We start from the raw sequence: 19,796 nt of genomic DNA, 5'->3' as shown, positions 1-19,796 counted from the left end.
TATACTACAAAATTATTCATTTATAAAATAACAGAATACATATAAATACACAGTTGCTATACATAGGAGATATGGAATTTATTTCCTATATTGGAGAGAATATATCATCTCTGTTTCTTATATTTCATATTCATTTTATGTCAATGGTTTCTATAAAATTTCATATTCTGTAAACTTGTGCAATGTTCTCTCTATACATCATTTATATATATTATGATTTTTGGCACTTCACTCGATGCAGGAATATTCTAGAGGTTTAAAGGGTCTTAATTGAAGAAGGAGTAAAATAGGGAGGCACTTCCTCTTGTATCGTAGAGAAGTGCTTGTATTATAATGAAAAAATAAGTCAAGTAAAGTCAAAGATCAAGAGGTTTCTGTTGTATCTAAAAAATATGAATCTGCAAGCATATCTTCTCAAAACAATTGAACAGACTAAATGAGATTCCGCTAGGTCGTAGTCTACTTCGTTTAACTTTCCCTACACGTTTTTGTAGCATTATTTAATAAAAATTGCAAGATTATCACAATACACAATTATAAGAATGTAATTGATAGGGGAATGATACCTGATAGGCAAAGTTTGAGAAAAATTTTAGAAATTAAATGGTGACTCTTGGCTACAACAGATAAATACAACATAAACCATTTTCGATATTATTTCGTTAAAACATATCTACGAAAATATTTGGAGATGTAATAAATGTATTAAAGACAGGAACGTATTCCTAGATTTATGTAGGTTTATGTACATTAAGATCTCGCAGCGATTTCGTTCATTGCAACTACAACAGCCCAAATACCTAACTTATGTAAAGAAAATACGGAAGTAATACATCCCTGACAAATAAGCCTCAAATTAATAATAAATACTTACCACAAGAGAGCATTCAGAGCAAGGAATTTATAGCCTGTCAAGACAACATCTTTATATCTTCGAAATTCCAAATCTTTTAATCTCTTTGACAGAAAAACTAAAGTGTAATATAAAGTGAAAGATTCCCATCAACTTTGTTTCTTTATATTTTGCATTGACATACTTCCGGCTTTGCGGAACAAGCGTCCCTATCATCTTTCTAATACGTTCTTCTTGGTATCAGCAATTAAGGCGGGGGAGGGTCGTGGGGGCAAACAAATTTAACACAGTTTACTCATTGTACATTATCTTCCTATTGACTTTGCTATAAGCAGTGAAACTGATTATAATAAAACAGAACTAAGTGCATGCGAATACCTGTCGCCAAACTACTAAACGTTGATATGATCAACCTCCACACACGTGTCTGCAGATGTGTTTTCATTTGAAATGAAACCAAAAGTTCAACACCGGACGCGATTCAGCGCAACACGGCGGAATTTCGAAATTTTTAAGTAAATAAAAAGTCTATAGAAGGGAAATTTTAATAGATCTACTTGAAAAATACCCATTGGGAAAAATTCAGAAAATAAAAGTTACCTGTCAGAAAAAATAGAAAATTCTTGCCGCGTGCTATGGTGGGCTGTTCGGCGAGCCTAAAAAGGAATCAAATGTAACCGGTATGTATTGCCAATATCTTTTGACATGCTTTTCCTAGACCTTTTCACTCAGACCTATGCCTATAATATATTCTTGTTTACAATACTTTAAATTTATCACATACCGGATACCGCAAAAATAATCATTTCCCCACCCCTAGTTCCCCACCCCTAGTTCCCCACCCCTAGTTCCCCACCCCTGGTTCCCTCCCTTGGTCTCATGGTCAGCTCACTGGTTCAAACATGAAGTATTGGTATATCATGATACATACGTCATCCAATATGGCCGTGTATAAAGTTTTATAACGTGCAGCAAGAATTTACTGGAGTAAAAAAATGGCCAATAAAAATACACAATTTCCGATGAAAACAGTGTGAAATAAAATTACGACTTGCAGTATGAACGGGGTTACTGTTTGTCTAGAAGAGATAGCCTTAGAAGGTTTAGATGGTATTACTATTGGTACATTATGGAAGAGACTGGACTCGGCACTGCTTTTTTCTACTATAGATGAAAGTTATAAAGAATTTCTTTGGCGCTGTGTTTCATCATGTCGTGGTATTAAAGCTTATCTTCTTGAAAGCCCGCGTGCAGAATTACTGGATTTTAATGAGGACTCTGAAGTTTATTCTTATTGTTGTATTAACGATGATGGAATCAGAGGGTCATGTTCCACATATAAAACGAGAACATTGATTAATATCTCCAAAATAAATCTGTCAACTGCGTTGGCCACATATGGTAACAGGCTTGTCCTTGTTGCATCTCAATTATTGAGAAATAAGGTGTTATTGGGCCCAGAATTTGATGCAAGTATAAGCATACCTGAAACAAGCTACTGCTTGTTGGAAATCATTGGTCGAGCTCGTAAACTCGGACGGTTACAGTCTAACCTTGGTTTGCAAACAATGGTAGATAGTCGTAGCTTATTTGCTCAAGTGAAAACCTTACTTCGGTTACAGTTGATAACAAAGCAATCAGTTATTGGAAATCGAAGAAGTCCCAGTGCCATACTTTATTTAACAAAATATCACACTGAACATGGCCATAATTCTCTGCAATTCAAAATAACCAAGGCACTCGGTGAAGCACCAGATCAATGCCTGCTGCTTGGAGATCTACATTCACAGCTTGAAGAAGACATGCAAAGTGTAGAGAAGGTAGTTGATAAGCTATGTAAGTCTGGCCATGTTTGCTATGTCAAGATGAATGATTCTAATGCAATATCATCAAGTCTGGATAAAAGTTCTGATGTTAATCCAGATAGCTCAGGAGGCTTACAGGACACACAAGATTCATTAGAAGATAAGGAAAGCAAAGTAATCCAATTTATTCATCCATTTTATAACTTGAATGATGAGGATGGTAATGAGTTGGAAGATGAGGAATGGTTGCAACCAGAGAAGGAAGATTTATCCATACAAATCCCTGCAGAGATGCCAGTTTTACATGCTATCTATAATTTTATAGAATCAAAAGGAACAGATGGGGCAAGTTTGACTGAATGTTGTCAAACATTGAGTTATCCATTTTTTGGCATGAGGCAAAACTTGGAAAACTTGGAGTGCCTCCAAGTTGTGTTTTGTAAGTTTATAGAGGAAGGAAATGCTAAAAGAAATGTATATATTGCAAGAAAAGCAGCACTACCTCAAGATCCATTGTCTGATCCAAAAGTAAAGCAATTGTCTCAGATTGCAACACCATCTAACATTGGTATTACACAATCACTACCTGTTCAGACCTCCTCAACCACAACAGACCAAATAAGTAAACCTGAAATTATTTCACAAGAATGCAAGGACTCTGGTGATTCAACTACTCAACCTGGTAATCCAATTTTGCAAAATTCCGAAGGAGAATTGAAAGAAAATTTAGAGGATGCTAACAAGCCTTGTTCAACAACTAATAGTGTCAATGGTACAAAGAAATCATTAAAAAAAACTCGTTCTCAAAAACTTGCAGAAACCGAGAGGTTTGTTAGAAGAAAAGCATGGATTCTTAACCTGGTGAAAGATTTCAAAGTTTTGGAAGGCAAACAAATTTTTATCAGATACATTAGAAGGGAAGAAAAAAAACTGGGCCTAACAATCTGTATGGATCGCAGAACAGTGGCAAATCTTCTAGATAAACTGGCAGAAGAATGTCTCCTAAGGAAATTTGAAATGAATATAAAACTAGAAGAAGAAGAACATCAAGTAGAATTCTTCTGTGATGTTGGCATTCAGAAGGATAGTGAAGAAGTTGCTTCATGTGTGCAAAGGTTTAAAGATAAAATTATTATTCAGGGCGCTAAAAGAAGTGGTGCTCTTGTGGATAAAAAGATAAATTCAATCGGTGCTTTCCAGCCAAAGATGCGAAGAGTTGAACTCTTGCACATGTTCCTGTTTTATGTGATTTATGAGCTAAGCAATCCTAATGTCAATCTTGAAGAAATGCGACGAAAATATGAATGGGCTGAGCATCTTCAACCAGAATATGCTGTAAAGATGATTGGAAAAGGATGGTTTACGCCATCTGCTATCCTATTACTTCTCCCTGTGTCTTTGTATTTTCAACTGGTTGATATTCCATTTCACAATCATGTTCTCCAGAAGTATTTCAATGATCCTGCAACAAAAAACATGTTATTGAAAGATTTACCTCCACTAGCAAGGCAAATATTGTTTGAAGAAAGAAAGAATTACTTTCTGTTTGGGACTTTTGAATATCTCACTTTCCTGGGTCTCATTACTCCGACGAACAAGCAGATCTTTCTTCATGAAAGAGATATAGCATGTTATCTCCACAACTCTACTTCAATGAAGGACACTCGAGAATCCGTACCTGGTTATCATGAAGTGAAACACCCTGATGGAGAAGAATTTCCTGAAGAGAAATTTTCTTTCTCAGAAATGGCTGACGTCGAGCAGTATTGGGACAAAGTCAGCATTATTTGTCTGTTCACTCCTTTGAATAGGCGGAAGATATCACATGATGTAAAATCTCGATCCTCCTCAAATTTTGAAGCATTAGTAGTTGATGAAAAAGAAGTACAAACCTGTGGGAAACCACGTGGCGATGGTCTTGGTGCAGGCGGATTTGACTCTCACTTGTACAGTCATCTTCTAAATAAATGGAAAAGGTCCCTCGTTGGGAGGGATGTGGCGGATATGGATAGTGATCTCGAGGATATCCTGGATTGGCAATCGTCTTTCGATAATTATGATGATTTTCTGAGTAATAAAATTGCTAATGCTTCCAGAAAGAAACGAAAGAGCGAGAGGCCTGTCCAGGAGGAAGGTGGTTCCAAGAAAAAGAGGAAGTTGAACGTTCAGAGGAAAACAGACGAAATTCAAAAAGATGCGTGTTCATCAGCTCAATTAAATATGACAACACCACAGTCCAACGATCCCTTGAACCCGTCAACGTTTGTTGGCGATGAAGAAAAGAAGAAAAGAAAGAAACGAAGAAAGAAAAGGAAGGTGGATCCAAACAAGCCTAAACGAAAGCCCAAGAGCCACGGTCATTGGAATAAACTTGTCCATGACAAGAGAGATGAAGAAGCTTTGAAACAAAAACTTGCAAAGAGAAACACCTTCACTCGACAACAACATAAATTGTTGTTCATATGCTGTTTAGCTTTACGTATTATTGGGAAAAAATCTGTTGACACAGGTTATAGTGACTGGCTATGGACAAGAGATGTCTTGTACAAAGACAATTATGAATCTGCCAAAACGAAAACAGCGTTGTCCATTAGTCGGAAGTATCGTGTGATGATAAGAAACGCGCAAACAAAAACGAACCTTGATATCTGTGTTGCAGATTGTTTGCAAGGAAAAGAATTCCAGCCGTACTGTAATACTAAAAAGAATTGTGACGAGGCGATGTTCAATGAACTGGTTGAGTTACTGAAGAAGAAATACAGTATGGAGAACCTGATTAGTAACCATTTTGATCTTCCTTCCACCATTCAGCAGTTTAACCAACAAAGAAGTGTCCACAGCACTCCTGGAATAGAAAAATTGGAGAAATGCGATGAAGACTGTCTGTCTTTAGAGCCACGTGAAATCTCCGTTTGTGATGTTCGACAACGAGTTATCCGGGATGCAATAGTTTCAGCACTGCTTGCAAACACCGATAACTACCAGTCAAGCGTGGCCTTTAGGTTTTTGAGTCAGTTCACCGAGGAAGAATTGATAATAGCCATTTCATTGCTAAAGAATGGGCGTATTGTTGTACGAAAAAGTCTTCGTTATGCAAATAGTGGTCATGACCTAGCATCGTGTGCCTTTGGTCAGATGTTATCGAAGCACAGTCAATGCATAATTGACCACCAATTTCCATCGTCGCTGTTCCAGGAAGTTTTTGCATTTTACGACAAGATTGCCGACGCTAGTAAGTCACGGGATGATGATGGTGTTCAGGAGTCTCTACCACTCGTGTTTTCAGAGAGTTCAATTCGTGGAGGAGAAGTATGTTGTATTCTCTCCTTGTTGGCATGCAAGAGAATAGCAGTGAATATGGAAGTTCCAGATATATTTCTTGTCTTGGAGAAGCAAAAAAAGTCGAAGGCAAAGAAACCAGTTTTAGAAAAATCGAACGAAAGACCAAAGGAAGAGGTTGAAACGAGGAAAAGAGATGACCCCAGTTGTTTACATATTGCGAACACTTCCAGTCATGATCATCCATCTGAGACGAATCAAAATAACGAAGAAAACGCGTTCGAAGGAAGAGCTGACGATGACGTTCATGAAAGTGAAGATGAAAATTTGAATGTAAACGAACAGGATTCATCAAAGAGAAAGAGATGCGAGAATAACGCTACTAATGACATGGTAGAAGAACCTTTTGAAGACAAGGCAGTGAGCACAAGTCAAAGTGCGGTGATTTCGCATAAAGATCTTCCTGATCCAGAAGAAGACGAAATAATTACAATACCAGGCAACATTAATCGTAAACGATCCAATGACATGGTTTTAGACGTACTTTGTGGTATTGAAGATCACTTATTTGGTTTTCAGGGCATCGAGTCCAGCTCGCCAGTGTATAAGGTGAATCTAAAACCAACATCGTCATTTACATGTACCATGACCACGTCTTATGTCGATCATCTTCGCGCCATTGATCACGTTGTAGTTGGTGATGTTGCGGCACCAAGTCAGCAGTATAAGACGATGTATGAAAGTTATGTTGAAAATATTTCAACTTACCAACGTACCGGAGATTTAAAGAGAATTCTCTTTAGTATTAACCCATGCAAAGTTCGTGTGCGTTTGTTGTCGGCAGAGAAAATCGCAACTCCTAGAGCTGAACAAAGTCTTGAAGAAAGTGTCGCCCAGCATTTTAAATCAAACGGCTTAACTATGCCAGAGACAATAGAAGAATGCATTACTCTTTGTTCAAAAATGTTTGGCTACACCGGGGAAGATTGTGAGGCACTAAAGACTGTTTATGAAACAGTACACAACAGCAAAGAAATTGGTATGTCAGTTTCTAAAGTGGATCAAATGATCAAGTGTGAACGTTTATTTGTCTCTCAACATTTCTCCACGAATGGTCTAATCAAAGTCCTTGAAGCATTCAAACTTGTTTATCAAGTCGGCTTCGTTGAAGTTTGTTACGTTACTAAAGCATTTAAGCAACATTGGTTTTTAAACTTTCATGAAGATAACGGTCGATCTATTTCTGAAATCGCGAAACTTGAAAGAGAACGAAAAATTTCTGTAATGGGAAAAACTGGTGCTGGTCAAGACGAAGCCGAACAGGATGGCTGTGCAAAGTCAGATTGTCCTGAAAAGAATCAAATACCGAAAAGTAGCGAGGATATGGCAGCGACCCCCAACACATCCGAACAGTCAACGTCTTTTTCAACACACCCGAATAGCGAAACTCGATCAGAAGTGTCTTCAGCAGTTTCAGGAAGTTTTGATGACAAAATTCCAGAGGAAACAAGCACTTCTAAACAGGATAATTTCACGAATGAAATTCCTACACAGACGGACAGTTGTTCCAGTAAGCCATGCCGTCCTTGGATCACAATGGCTGGTGAAATGAACAAAGATGCATATAATACTCTACATCAAAGTGTCTTGGCCTACATCATAAAGTATCCCGGAGTCCAAAAATATGCAATTTCAAAACATTACGTAAATCTTCTATTTCAAGTTGCTCTTGATGATATTTTGCAGAAACTAGAAGATTGTGGATGTATTGAGCGACATTTCTGTTATGTCAAGAAGACAACATTGTTCTCTTCAAAAACTAGAAACAAATCCAGTTATTATCTTTCCAAACCTGACTCGCTGTTTAAATTAGTGGAATGTGTTTTGTTGCCATGAGAATATCCCAGAAAATTTTTCAAGGTTTGTGACACATGTGATATCTCAATGCTTTACTTTTCTCCAGGATATATTTCCTTTTTTTTCAAGGATTTTCGTGTTTCGACATGCATATTTTATTTAAAACGGATGGTTATATTGAAACGATATATAGATAGAAAACATTACAAATTTACCATGTATATTTTTCAGTTGTTCAGGCAGCAAAAGCAGAGTAGCTAGTCTTCGTTGTTTAATACAATACTGGTTTAACTTGATTTTATTCGTTTAACAGATATTCCGTCTGGTCAAGATTCATTTTGGCTTCAGTGTGAAGATTCAGGACATCAAATTTAGGATGATCACTCTAAGAACTCCTTTTACTGAGCTAATATCGAACAAACAAGTACTAAAAATAAGCTAGAGCTGTAACCTAAATATATTATCCTATGCAAAAACTGATGCTCATCCTGAAGTCGCTATATAGACTATATAGAGTTTTGCGTTGCATGAGAGAAAGAATGTTTGTTAAATGATGTATTATTGTCATAAGGATATTTCTTAAAAAACTTTTGTAATTATCGCTCGTGTATTATTTTAAATATACTGTCAAAATATATCTTGAAACAGTTTTTTGTGTAAACTTTGAAGCTATATTATTTGTTCATATTTTTAGTTTGACGGGCATTTAGACCGATCACCTTTATTGATAATTCGCTATGTCCAACTATCAACACGTTGTTTATTGACAACGATGAATGTTACCAAGCTAACATAGATTTGACCGGTAATTTTGACGAGAAATATCTCGGAAGAAGGAACACATCGGCTGATCAGACTTCAAGGGGTCCACCACTAAAAAATATTTCTTTTACTTTTTGTTTAATTCGTGCGTTATTTATATATTTCGCAGAGAAAAAGTATCCTGGATCGATTAGGGAGACAGAATGACAGATCGTTAAGATTGTATCTCTTTAGCCTAGGGCTGTTTCCACCTGAAGGCCGTTTTAATTCAATCGTAGCGTAACGTAGCGTATTTCGGAGTATTCGACCAAAACTAATGACTTTAAAACAATGAGATATGCTGCGTTTCGCTACGATACGGTTGAAGTGGAAAACGGTCTTCAATTTTTTCAAAACAGGATAAATCGTAATTTTGTTCTAGCGGACCACCTTAAGATTTAATGATTTTTTGAATTAAATTCCCCATCATTAAACGATATTTTCAGTGACACAAACTCACAAGTTATCGGTTGTCGATCCCTTGACATTCAAAGTAAGCAGGTGCACGTAAGATCAACATTTTTTTCCAATCAGCAAGAATAACGCTTCTTTAGCCATATGCAGTCTTGTGTAGTAACACAAAAGATAACTCAAGGTAACATTTCTCAATTATGTTTAACTATTTGAAGAAATATATATTTGTGAATATTTCTTTTTATAGCCTACACGGTGGAAATAAAACCTTTGTTCTTGTCTTTATAGATTAAAAGGAATTCAACATGTACGTTGGAAGTAAATTTGGATTGCTTCGACTTATATCCTTGATCATGATCATTGAAATCGTTCACGCAGCGCCAAAAGTAAGAATTGTTGAAATAAAGATAAAACGTTTGTCGCCATGTGTACACTAACACAATTTCCCCATTACAATTTTATTTACTATCAATTACTCGTGTTTGCTTCTTAGATTGACCTAGTAAACGTATTTTAAATTTCTTAATAGGATTATGTGTTTCGTGAAGAAGATCTTAAGGTAAGCAATGTTTGGAGGTTTATTGTAAATGCACGACCATCAGTGACGACATTTTCCGTTGATTTCTCAACAAAAATGCATTGTGTGTTTTGTGCGACACTATGACTATACATCGCCAGTAGCGTAGCCAGCCTGTCGATTTGTCCCGCTATGCTAATATTTTCGTGTTCACTGACTGTGAAAACAATAGATTTCTAAAGACATGAATAATTATAATAATTCGAAATTTACATAGCGGGACAAAATCGTCAGGCTGGCTACGCCACTGTACATCGCACGCGAACAATAATGAAAACACACTCACACTCTCTCCTAATGGGCTTTCCAGATAACTGTTACAGAAGTAACTAAGATTTTGTTTATCTTCATTGATCGATAATCACTGTAACGGTGGGCAAATCAATTAAATTTTTTTTATTAGTTTATTTTATTGCTAATCCAAATACTCTGTAAGTAATGCGATCTCGTAAGTGGATTCTTCACCCTGAATTGTACATGTGCGTAACCATGCAGATAGTCGACTAGAGATAATACAAATTTCTACATTCCCAAGAAAGTGTTTTCCTCGAGCTGTCGTATAGTTGTCGTTCTTTTTCAGGTGGTTTGTTCTAACTGTTCAAAAAAATTCAACTAAATAATATAGATTTACCTCACATGGTCTTCTTTAGGAACATGTTTCATATTTCAATTCGGATGAACATGATTTGATTGGAAACAGTGTAACTTTACCATTTGCACCAACAAACATGCTGACGCTCCCAAATGGTATAAAAGTTACCTTTAGTAAGATAGTCGCTTTGGGAGGTGATTTTTTTGGTGTTCCTAACGCTCCGATCATTGATCCGAAACTGGTTGGTAGCACAGACCAGACGGAAAAACAGAATCGTCGAACAAGATTCTTAGCAGCCTTTGGTACACTCGCCGTTTCGAAAGACAAAGAAGTTGCAACACAGGTCAGTCAGATTGTTAAAATGATAGATGAGGATCATAAAGCCAGGGATTCTGGAGGTGCACTTCACACTGATGCGGACTGGGACAAAGCCACTGGTGGAGCATGGGCTGGTGGTTTACCTCTCAAGATGGGAGGCATGTTGAGTTTGGCAACGAAGAATTTTGATCACTTTCAGCCACAGGCGGCTCAGGCTTGGCTCACAGGACACGAGTTGGCGATAGAGAAAGCACGAGAAGCAGCCAAGGATACCAACCAACAAACTAGTCTTTTGAAGTTAATGGAAGCTTACGCTATGGATGCCTTTGCATCTCACTTTCTTACCGACATCTTCTCAGCTGGTCATCTCAGGTTTGAGTTTTAATCAAACGCACAGTGCTTTCCAGTAGCGATTAATTCTTCTTATAAACTCATGCAGCATTTAGTTCATATCGGGAAATGATCTACTGATTATTAATTTGAAATTGTCCACACAAGTACACTTCGCTATTTGCACCATTTTGCAAATACTGTATGTATCTATATATAAGAAAACGTATGAGAAAATATGTAATGTATTACTGTAAAATTTACTTATATTCATTGATTGATATTTGTTGTATCGTCTGTTATTTTTAGGACACCAAGAGTTGCATTACATGACACAGCTTTTGCTGAGATGGTTGGAGATTATCTCAGCAAATTCATGCACGATGAAGACTGTAAATATGGTTTGCGTGTTACAAATAAAAGAGGAGATAAATGGATTGCCTATGGTGACAAATATTTTCTGGCAGAGAGAAATAAAGATAATAGGCGTCTAGTTGAAGAGACAATCAAGAAGTCTGTACTGCAGGTTTACGATTCATTTCAAAAGCCCACGAAAGCGATAAATCCAAACGAAGTGATTGATATGCTGCCTTTTGTCGATCCTACAGCGGTCAACAACGCTCCTTTGTTTCAGTTGAAGAATGGCCAATTGCTTCGTCGATTGGATGTTGGAAATCTTCAGGATCCGCAAACTAAATCAGATTGGCTTTCACTCCCAACAGCAACACTCAACTTGGTTCAGGGTACCGAAAGGAAAAACTCTGCTCTACCACTCGTCTAGCAAGCATAAGAAATAAAACTTTAATTATTTAACTTTTTGGCAGAAACTATGTATGTATATATAGAGAGAGAAAGCTGAGAGAGAAATAACTTAATAAATCAAACTATGTAGCTACTTCAACAATACATTCTTAGTTTTATTACCGGCTGTGGAATGATCGATCATGTGGAATGATCGATCACTTGTGTGTGAATCATTGTCACGCAGTTTGAGGGCAGTTAGGTTCGTCTCTTCCTGTGGTTTGTTTTGAAGAATCTGGTGTATATAATTTGTGGCGAATGAAGTAGTTTTTCATCATAGCAGTTTTCACCTCGCCTGGCCGGGATAACTCGCTCCATGTAAACAGACCCTGAGAAGAACATCATCAAGGTCTGTCCTGTGTTTGAAACAAAATATCTCGGTTGTCAAACAGAGATGTTTAGGTTACGGGTGCGATGCCAAAGACGTTCGACTTATTTTGTGACGGCTAACATGTACCCGTCTACACTTTCTCTTTGTTCACTTTAAATTCGGATACACTCATAACGCTGTTGAAAAATAAAGAAAACGAATTTCCAAGGTAAGAATTACCTCCGTAATCTTCTTATTAAATTTATTAAACCTAGGAGAACAGTGTTACTCATAAGCTGCTATTATTGTCCAAAATTAAAAAAACAGTTTTCTTCTGGTCTCACTGAAGTATTTATACATTTTATCCTTCTTTTAAATAACTTCAGGAAATAAAATTACATTCCTTTTTCGTTCCTCGATCTGGTGTAACTCAATGTTACAAAAATCAGATTATTTGAGCAGAGTTTGACGACGATTTCGATCCTTTAGATAAAAAAGAAATAACTGAAAATGTACAACGGAGTCTGTAAGTTTCAAATTCTGTGGTTGACGCTCTTGATCATGTTCATGGAAACAGTTCAACCCGCACCAAAAGTAAGAATTAGTGAAATAAAATAAAAAATATCATATACAATAATACAACATATACAACAAGAAAGGATTGTCACTTCAGGCAGATTTTCATAGTGACATAATTTTTACTTCAATCGATGTATATTTTTGTACTACTGTAAAGTAAATTATTTCATATGTTTCGTATATATAGGATCACACCTTCAGTAAAGAAAATCATACCTTCAGTAAAGAGGATCTCAAGGTAAGGAAGTAATGGCAAGTAGCAAACAAAAGAAGGTGTCTGTGAAAGCAAAAACATGTTCGTCTCAATCCCCTAGAGATTCGTCCCCAGTCGCTTACTAAATGCGCGTTCAATGATAGGATGAGAACTATTACATTAGACAAACAAGTGATCAGTAATGCCTGATTTATGCCACAAATGGATGATCCGTCTCGACGAATGATCCGTCTCTAGTACAAATCGCACCAATATTACTGGAAAGTTGGTCTATTTCACATACATATTTTGATATTTAAAATAAAGATAGTTCGACGACAAGTTCAGGTTGCACCTCGTATCCACACCACACGGGTTTCATGGTACATTCTCGTATATATATACAACCTTCTCCATTAAAAGACTTGCTCAGGGTTCAATATTTTTTTGAAATCCATATCATAGGTTATAGCCTTTGATAAAATATACGATATATGTGATCAGTGGTTATTCTTTCCCTGAAGCGCCGATACTAAATCAGTGACGGAGCTGCATCATGTGTGCTTTCTCAACAATCACAATTAAGTTATCTTGAATAAATGATTATGCAGTTGTAAGTTAAATTCTCATGTTCGGGGCTCGCCTAAACTCAACCTGACAACCTCTTCCTGTTAAAAAATGAATAACGCTATTTGCTAACACAATCATGCTCGACAAGTCATGGTAGAGGGTCTCAGAGTACTTCAGTATAAATAAACTATCATTTATTCTTATAAAGATGGATAAAGCAGTTACCATGCAGTAAAGAATAAGGCGTCTTCAAACAGGCTATCGATGTTAGCTGCAATCATCGTCATCCGGCATTCCTTGAACGAAAGCTTCTTTGCGTAGTTCGAAATTCATCATCGCCAGATCATTCCTTCGTACATAAATTTTAGTGAAAACTGAAACAAATCACACCCTTTTCCAGCCTCATGCCACCGGAGTTGGTAGATATGCAAATAATTGAAGCCAAATTGTGCTATCAAGAAAACAAAGAAAAGGCGAACACAACGAAAACAAATAACTAGTGTGATGTTGTTTGGCCTCAAATATGCAGCTGTCTACCAACCCTGCATGCCATTCAAATTAGCGGCATACAATTATTGTTTTCTAAAACATCGTCAATTAAAAAGAACAATGCATTTCAATCCCACGTATGTGCACATCACTTTCAAACGCAATTTATAGTTCCCTCGGTCTCCGCAACTAACTTTTATTATATGCAACGATGATTTAGCATTGTTGAAATAAGCGTGGATGACAACGCAGGCATTACCTCGGGCCTCGGCGAATTTCCTCAATTTTATTCTGCTTACGTTCACTTCTTCTCCGTACTGTAAGTGGGATATATTTCTCATCTCCTGTTTTCATCAATTCCTCTTAAAGCCCCGTACAGACGGGCAAGTCTTCCTTGACAAGTTTTCTTGATCAGTTCACTTGCTGGTGTGTGTTGACGAACAAGTCTTCCTTGACAAGTTTTGTTTCATCGCGAAAAATTTGACAAATTTTAACAAACAGAAATTGAGAAACTTCAAAAACCCACTCGATTAGCTCGAAGATTGTTGCGCTGTTCCCTACTGCGCAATTCCTTGTCAAGTTTTCCTTGACGGCCGTACACACGAGAATTTTTCCTACTTGAAAAGCTGGCATGACTAGCTTTTGAACAAGGCTCCTTGTCAAGGAAAACTTGTCAATTTTTTCACGTAAATAGTACACACGAACAAATAAAACTTGGCAAGGAAAACTTGTCCGTCTGTACGGGGCTTAATTGGCGGCCATGTCCATTGTTGGTAGCCATTTACACTGCGCACAATTTTAAGTTTGGTGCAGATTAAATTGGTACGGATTTGGAGATAATTTAAAGGAACTTTTCCCATACTTGTAGGAAAAAACATCATATTTCAACTCGGATGAACACGATTTGATTGGAAGCAGCGTAACTCTGCCAGATATAGCAGGCAACATCCTGACGCTCCCAAATGATGTTAATGTTCAATTTAGCAAAATAGTGGCTTTGGCTGGTGATTTTTATGGCGTGCCAAGCGCTCCAATTATTGATCCTAAAGCTGATGCCAGTAATCCGGAGGAAATCCAAGATCGTCGTGAGCGATTCATGGCAGCTTATGAAACACTTGCAGTTAAAACAGGTAAAGATGTTGTGGCTGAGGTGAACAAGCTGGTTAATATGATAGATGAGGATAATAAAGCGAGGGATTCTGGAGGAACACTTCACACTGATGCCGACTGGGACAGAGCCACTGGTGGAACATGGGCTGGCGGTTTACCTCTCAGGATGGGCAGCATGTTGAGTTTAGCAACGAAGAACTTTGATCACTTTCAGCCACAGGCGGCTCAGGCTTGGCTCACAGGACACGAGTTGGCGATAGAGAAAGCACGAGAAGCAGCCAAGGATACCAACCAACAAACTAGTCTTTTGAAGTTAATGGAAGCTTACGCTATGGATGCCTTTGCATCTCACTTTCTTACCGACATTTTCTCAGCTGGTCACCTCAGGTTTGAGTTTTAAGAAACTTGGTGTAAGCTAACATTTTTTCTCAAAAAACAGCTCGTGGCATTTCTCTCAAAAAACAGCCCGTGGTTTTTCTAAATCCATACGTGAGAAAAATAAAGTTACTCCTCTTTTGAGCTTTACTATAATGATAAAAATGTGCAAACTTCAACAATAAAATTCTCATCAAAAATTCTCACGGTATTACATAACACACCGTACATGAGCTTATAACAGCGAATAGCATATTACATAATTTGTTTTTGTCATTCATATAGGACTCCAAGAGTTGCGCTTCACTACCAGGTTACCCCTTCTAAAGTCGGAGATTATCTCAGCAAATTCATGCACGATGAAGACTGCAAATATGGTTTGCGTGTTACAAATAAAAGAGGAGATAAATGGATTGCCTATGGTGACAAATATCTTCTGACCGCAGGAAATAAAAAAAATCACCAATTTGTTAACGAGGCAATCCAGAAATCTGCTGGACAAGTGTACGACGCTTTCAAAAATCCAAGTAAAGCGATAAATGCAAACGAAGTTATTAATATCATGCCTTTTGTTGATGCCAGCGCGGTCAACAACGCTCCACTTTTCCAGATGAAAGATGGTCAATTGCTTCGTCGATTGGATGTTGGAAATCTTGTAGATCAGAAAACAAAATCAAATTGGTGGGGAATACCAACAGCCACACTTAATTTGGTTCAAGGAGAGACAAGACAGAATTCTGCTTTGCCTCCATCATCACAAGCGTGAGAACTATATTATAAACACCTTTTGAAGCAGCATGGAAATAATTGAGTAAAATATATGCTTCGCACACCATGTTGTTTTCTTCATTTATATTTTTTGTTCTATGAATTGTTTAACTCTGCACGGTTTTTGATTGAGTGGAAATTTATCTTGCAGGTTTTTCTGCTCGTTGTTTTTGATTTGTTTTCCTCCAAGAAATGATATACAAACGATCTGTATTAAGTTCGCATGAAAGTCTTACTCAGAAAAATATAAATGACTGAGGCATGTATGCACGTTGTCCTGTATATAAACATAGGTAGATGCCGCTAAATATTCTGAAAATGGAACTGCAGGGCTATATATAGCCTTAAGCGCGAATCAAACGAGGACACAAGCCCACCATGCACCGCATGCATGCAGGTTTACTTGCTATTACTTGCGTGGGACTTGCGTCCTCGTATGATCTGGGCTTTAAGATGTCGATACCGTGAATCAATATCATTACCGCCGTTTTTGATCTTTATGATATATTATTTTAGCATGGGTATAAGGTTTGGTTTTGTTTTAACCATGCAGGCATTATATATACATCGCCGAAACTAATCTTCTATAGATACGTCTCTGATGTTTGTGTATATTTTTTAGCGTCATATACATGAAGGCAAACCACTTTTCTCTAACCTTCTGCCATCTTGGGTGCCTTCAACTTTTCATGGGCATTATTGTTTTATTATCCAATGAAGACATACCAAAAAGCAAATTAAAAAATAGCGTTGCTTTAAAACTAGAAGCCTTAGAAGGAGGGATACAATTTTCAGTTATCTCAGAGACATTTAGACAGTCAACCAGAACAAAGTTCAATCGGCGTTTTACAGCTAACAATGAAAAACCTGCTGAACATTTATTTCATTCAGACTGCAGATTTGGACAATTCCAAAATATGCACTTGAAACTTATTTTCACGCTACAAATTCTGAATTTTAATTCAGGTGAGTCTAAATGAGATATGATTTCTATATAAGGTACATTTATTATTTAAAAGCAGACTGCATTTTAAAAACAGGAAGACAAAGTTGTTGACCAAACAGGCAAAGATGGTTGTTCTCGAGGCTGTTCTTAGAACATTTTTTGTTTATATTAAAACATATTGGAAAAAGTAATTTTGGTTTTTAAAGCTAGTAGAGTTAAATGTCTTTCCTCTCCGACACACCGAACGTCTTTTTTAACACAGTCGATAATGATTTACCTCAACTGGTTGTTAATTAATAATTGCGTTTGTTCTTATTTAATCAATATATAGCTACTTCTTTGCGAAACAATGCTAAGTATTTAATATTGCAAAGCTTTTTGTTCGTTAATTCGGGCCTTCATCAGTGCAACTATTATCAGTATTACATGGTGTAGTTGTATATTTCTAAGATGTATATTACTATTATAGTATATAGCTAGTGGCACAGATAAGACGTATTGTCGTAAGTAAACATTTAACTGTCAGTGATTGCCATTAATACCGATCAGTATTATTTTTAGTTTTATTAAAAGAGAATAAAAAGGAAAGTTTTGCCGAGAACTGCATGAACATACAGAATACAATTCGACAGTTCTATGGTTCCCCTCCTGTGGAATGGGATAATGTTCTTGCGGATCGTGCACAAGCCTTGGCACTGTACCTCAGTGAAACCCAGGTAAACCATTGTAGCATTTTAAAATCAAAATTCATGATAGGAAACATTTCTCATAGTTTCTCATATTCAGACATACTGCGGCATGTGATTTGGACTAATGTTAACGGTAATTTCTATTGATTTAGGGGAAATATGCCTTAGAAAACAGAGTATGGATACATTCTAAATATGGTGATAATGTCTACGCGACGGATGATCCAAAACGTGTAGACAATATCTGCTTCTTGGCAAGCATTGCGTGGCTGAGAGAAGAATATGAAAATTCCACTCGTCGAGGTAATAAACCATAGATAAACCATAAATACAGGCTTTCGTAGACATTTGAACAGATATGCAAATTATTTGCGGCAAACCAGGTACTCCGCCATGGCCATGACGATGGGTGAATAATGTGTGGTTTGACCCAACGTTGAAAATAATCTTTTTTCCGATATGATTGTATTATTCAAGACAAGAGCTACTGTAATCAATTTCACCTTTTATACACAATTGTAATACATTTAGAATTATTGCGGTGAAAAATTTACACATTTCATTTACACATTCCAATCTCGAAGGACGATTTCAACAAATGCTGCAGACGGAAGGTCAAAAGGTTGGCATCGGTGACGCAGGACGGGCAGGCGAAATGCACTTTCTTGTTGCATCATATTTTCCTCCTGAACCAATTAGGAAAAAACGGCGCCGCTTTAATCGCAGTAAGTTCTCTGCTTACAGCAGTGATGATTGTACACTTTACAGATGTTTAAATTCATATTTTGCATAACACAATTTAGGAAGAATAAGTTCGGGCTGCATCTGGGAGATCGTTACTAAAAACAACACTAAGCCAAGTTCAAGACAGAGATCAAATTATCGTAAATTACTGCGACAATTTAAAACGAGAAATAATACATTCTTTTACAACAGTACCAAACCATGTCACAAGATCAAGAAGGAAGGTACTCGAGGTAATCTACATTAGAAACATATCATTCAGGATCTTGCTTTTTTGAGCGTTTTGCATTAAGCAAACGAGTCGTAAATATCATAAATACGGTCTGATATTGAATACATTTTGCCTTTTACTGCAGTGAACGGAGAAGCTTTAATGCGAGACATCCAGGAATTAGAATCAAGAGGTGGGAAAGAAATAAAATCGCATGAAAATTAGATTTCCTTGATGCAATGTTTCATATGTAAGAATCGATAAAACAATCTGTATATTTGTGATAGCAATTTTAGAAAATGGGCTTAAAAAAAAGCCTGCAGGAAGGCTAAAACATGGAACAAAAAGTGTTTTTTTAAACGCAGCCGACGCAAAAAAAGAAATTCAAGAAGACTCAAAGCAGAGTAAGGGAAATCATATTATATTTGCAGCTAAATATTAATCATATTTGCAGCTAACTTTATGACTCTCACCGGGCTATATAGTTGGTTAATAATATACAGACTAAACCGTATTTCAGAGTATTTCTTATAAAAACATTCGCTGAGAGAGGAATCTCACGTCATAAACACTGCTGTATTCATCAAATTCCATAAACGATTATGTGATTTTTTAGTATATTTACCACATTCACATGCATTTCAAAAGTTTTACGTTGCATAAAATATCGACCAGATGGTCAAGAAGCTTTATGGATACAAAAATGACATGCGCGCGGACAGGTATCAAAGTATCCAATTTATTATAAACAGTTTATTTTTTAGGTTCTAACGACCAAAACGTATTCCCTGCATCGGGAGGTGTGAAGACAACACAGGACCACGCATCGAAGATAATTCTAGTTCCAATTTCTGAACCAGCACAACCTCAACAGCCTCAAGTGCCAACCTCACAACCTGCAAAAACTGTACCATCCGCCCAGCTCATAAACACCTAGGAATTCCCAGCAGAAATCAAGCCAGCAACTACGAAAATCATTGCAGTTATATAGTTTTACGTAAATGATAAACTAACTCGTAGTTTCATATAATTGTCCTGCACGATCTGCCATTATGCGAGGTACTATTTAATAATTAGTCGCCGAAGGCGAGGTAATTACAAGCCCATATTTACTGAACCGAATTTCTTATTTGAAAAACAACAACAAAAAGCTATAGTCACCGCCAGTGACTGTCACTTCAGAGA

The 19,796-nt window shown here is 37.0% G+C and overlaps 4 protein-coding genes across 4 annotated transcripts; all 4 read left to right on the top strand.

The window, feature by feature from the left end:
• The first annotated feature begins 1,802 nt into the window (after nucleotides 1-1,802).
• On the top strand, nucleotides 1,803-8,413 carry LOC114535855 (general transcription factor 3C polypeptide 1-like). Its single transcript, XM_028557171.1, has 2 exons — nucleotides 1,803-7,857; nucleotides 8,108-8,413. The coding sequence occupies exon 1, from the start codon at nucleotides 1,912-1,914 to the stop codon at nucleotides 7,831-7,833; it is 5,922 nt and encodes a 1,973-aa protein (XP_028412972.1). The 5' UTR covers nucleotides 1,803-1,911; the 3' UTR covers nucleotides 7,834-7,857; nucleotides 8,108-8,413.
• Nucleotides 8,414-10,314: 1,901 nt separating this feature from the next.
• LOC114535876 lies at nucleotides 10,315-11,682 on the top strand. Its single transcript, XM_028557204.1, has 2 exons — nucleotides 10,315-10,868; nucleotides 11,136-11,682. The coding sequence occupies exons 1-2, from the start codon at nucleotides 10,315-10,317 to the stop codon at nucleotides 11,605-11,607; spliced, it is 1,026 nt and encodes a 341-aa protein (XP_028413005.1). The 3' UTR covers nucleotides 11,608-11,682.
• A 449-nt stretch (nucleotides 11,683-12,131) lies between these two features.
• On the top strand, nucleotides 12,132-16,027 carry LOC114535856. Its single transcript, XM_028557173.1, has 5 exons — nucleotides 12,132-12,166; nucleotides 12,427-12,531; nucleotides 12,704-12,754; nucleotides 14,637-15,265; nucleotides 15,539-16,027. Exons 2-5 carry the CDS (start codon nucleotides 12,448-12,450, stop codon nucleotides 16,017-16,019), a joined length of 1,245 nt encoding a protein of 414 aa, XP_028412974.1. The 5' UTR covers nucleotides 12,132-12,166; nucleotides 12,427-12,447; the 3' UTR covers nucleotides 16,020-16,027.
• Nucleotides 16,028-16,538: 511 nt separating this feature from the next.
• On the top strand, nucleotides 16,539-19,758 carry LOC114535875. Its single transcript, XM_028557203.1, has 9 exons — nucleotides 16,539-16,549; nucleotides 16,644-16,987; nucleotides 17,529-17,683; nucleotides 17,809-17,959; nucleotides 18,241-18,381; nucleotides 18,460-18,633; nucleotides 18,757-18,804; nucleotides 18,899-19,015; nucleotides 19,376-19,758. Exons 1-9 carry the CDS (start codon nucleotides 16,539-16,541, stop codon nucleotides 19,546-19,548), a joined length of 1,314 nt encoding a protein of 437 aa, XP_028413004.1. The 3' UTR covers nucleotides 19,549-19,758.
• The last annotated feature ends 38 nt before the right edge of the window (nucleotides 19,759-19,796 follow it).

This window comes from Dendronephthya gigantea, unplaced genomic scaffold, assembly GCF_004324835.1.
Source record: "Dendronephthya gigantea isolate DGI-Jeju-01 unplaced genomic scaffold, DenGig_1.0 000127F, whole genome shotgun sequence".
In the NCBI taxonomy this organism is placed as follows: Eukaryota; Metazoa; Cnidaria; class Anthozoa; order Malacalcyonacea; family Nephtheidae; genus Dendronephthya; species Dendronephthya gigantea.
The sequence above is the reverse complement of the archived record's forward strand: the minus strand, read 5'-3'. Positions and strand labels throughout refer to the sequence as shown.

Coding starts and splice junctions, on each gene's coding strand:
- LOC114535855 (XM_028557171.1), top strand. CDS start 1,912: ATGAACGGGGTTACTGTTTGTCTAGAAGAGATAGCCTTAGAAGGTTTA.
- LOC114535876 (XM_028557204.1), top strand. CDS start 10,315: ATGCTGACGCTCCCAAATGGTATAAAAGTTACCTTTAGTAAGATAGTC. Junction 10,869..11,135: donor TTCTCAGCTGGTCATCTCAG/GTTTGAGTTTTA, acceptor TGTTATTTTTAG/GACACCAAGAGTTGCATTAC.
- LOC114535856 (XM_028557173.1), top strand. CDS start 12,448: ATGTACAACGGAGTCTGTAAGTTTCAAATTCTGTGGTTGACGCTCTTG. Junction 12,755..14,636: donor TCAGTAAAGAGGATCTCAAG/GTAAGGAAGTAA, acceptor CCATACTTGTAG/GAAAAAACATCATATTTCAA. Junction 15,266..15,538: donor TTCTCAGCTGGTCACCTCAG/GTTTGAGTTTTA, acceptor TCATTCATATAG/GACTCCAAGAGTTGCGCTTC.
- LOC114535875 (XM_028557203.1), top strand. Junction 17,960..18,240: donor TGAAAATTCCACTCGTCGAG/GTAATAAACCAT, acceptor CCAATCTCGAAG/GACGATTTCAACAAATGCTG. Junction 19,016..19,375: donor TCAAGAAGACTCAAAGCAGA/GTAAGGGAAATC, acceptor TTTATTTTTTAG/GTTCTAACGACCAAAACGTA.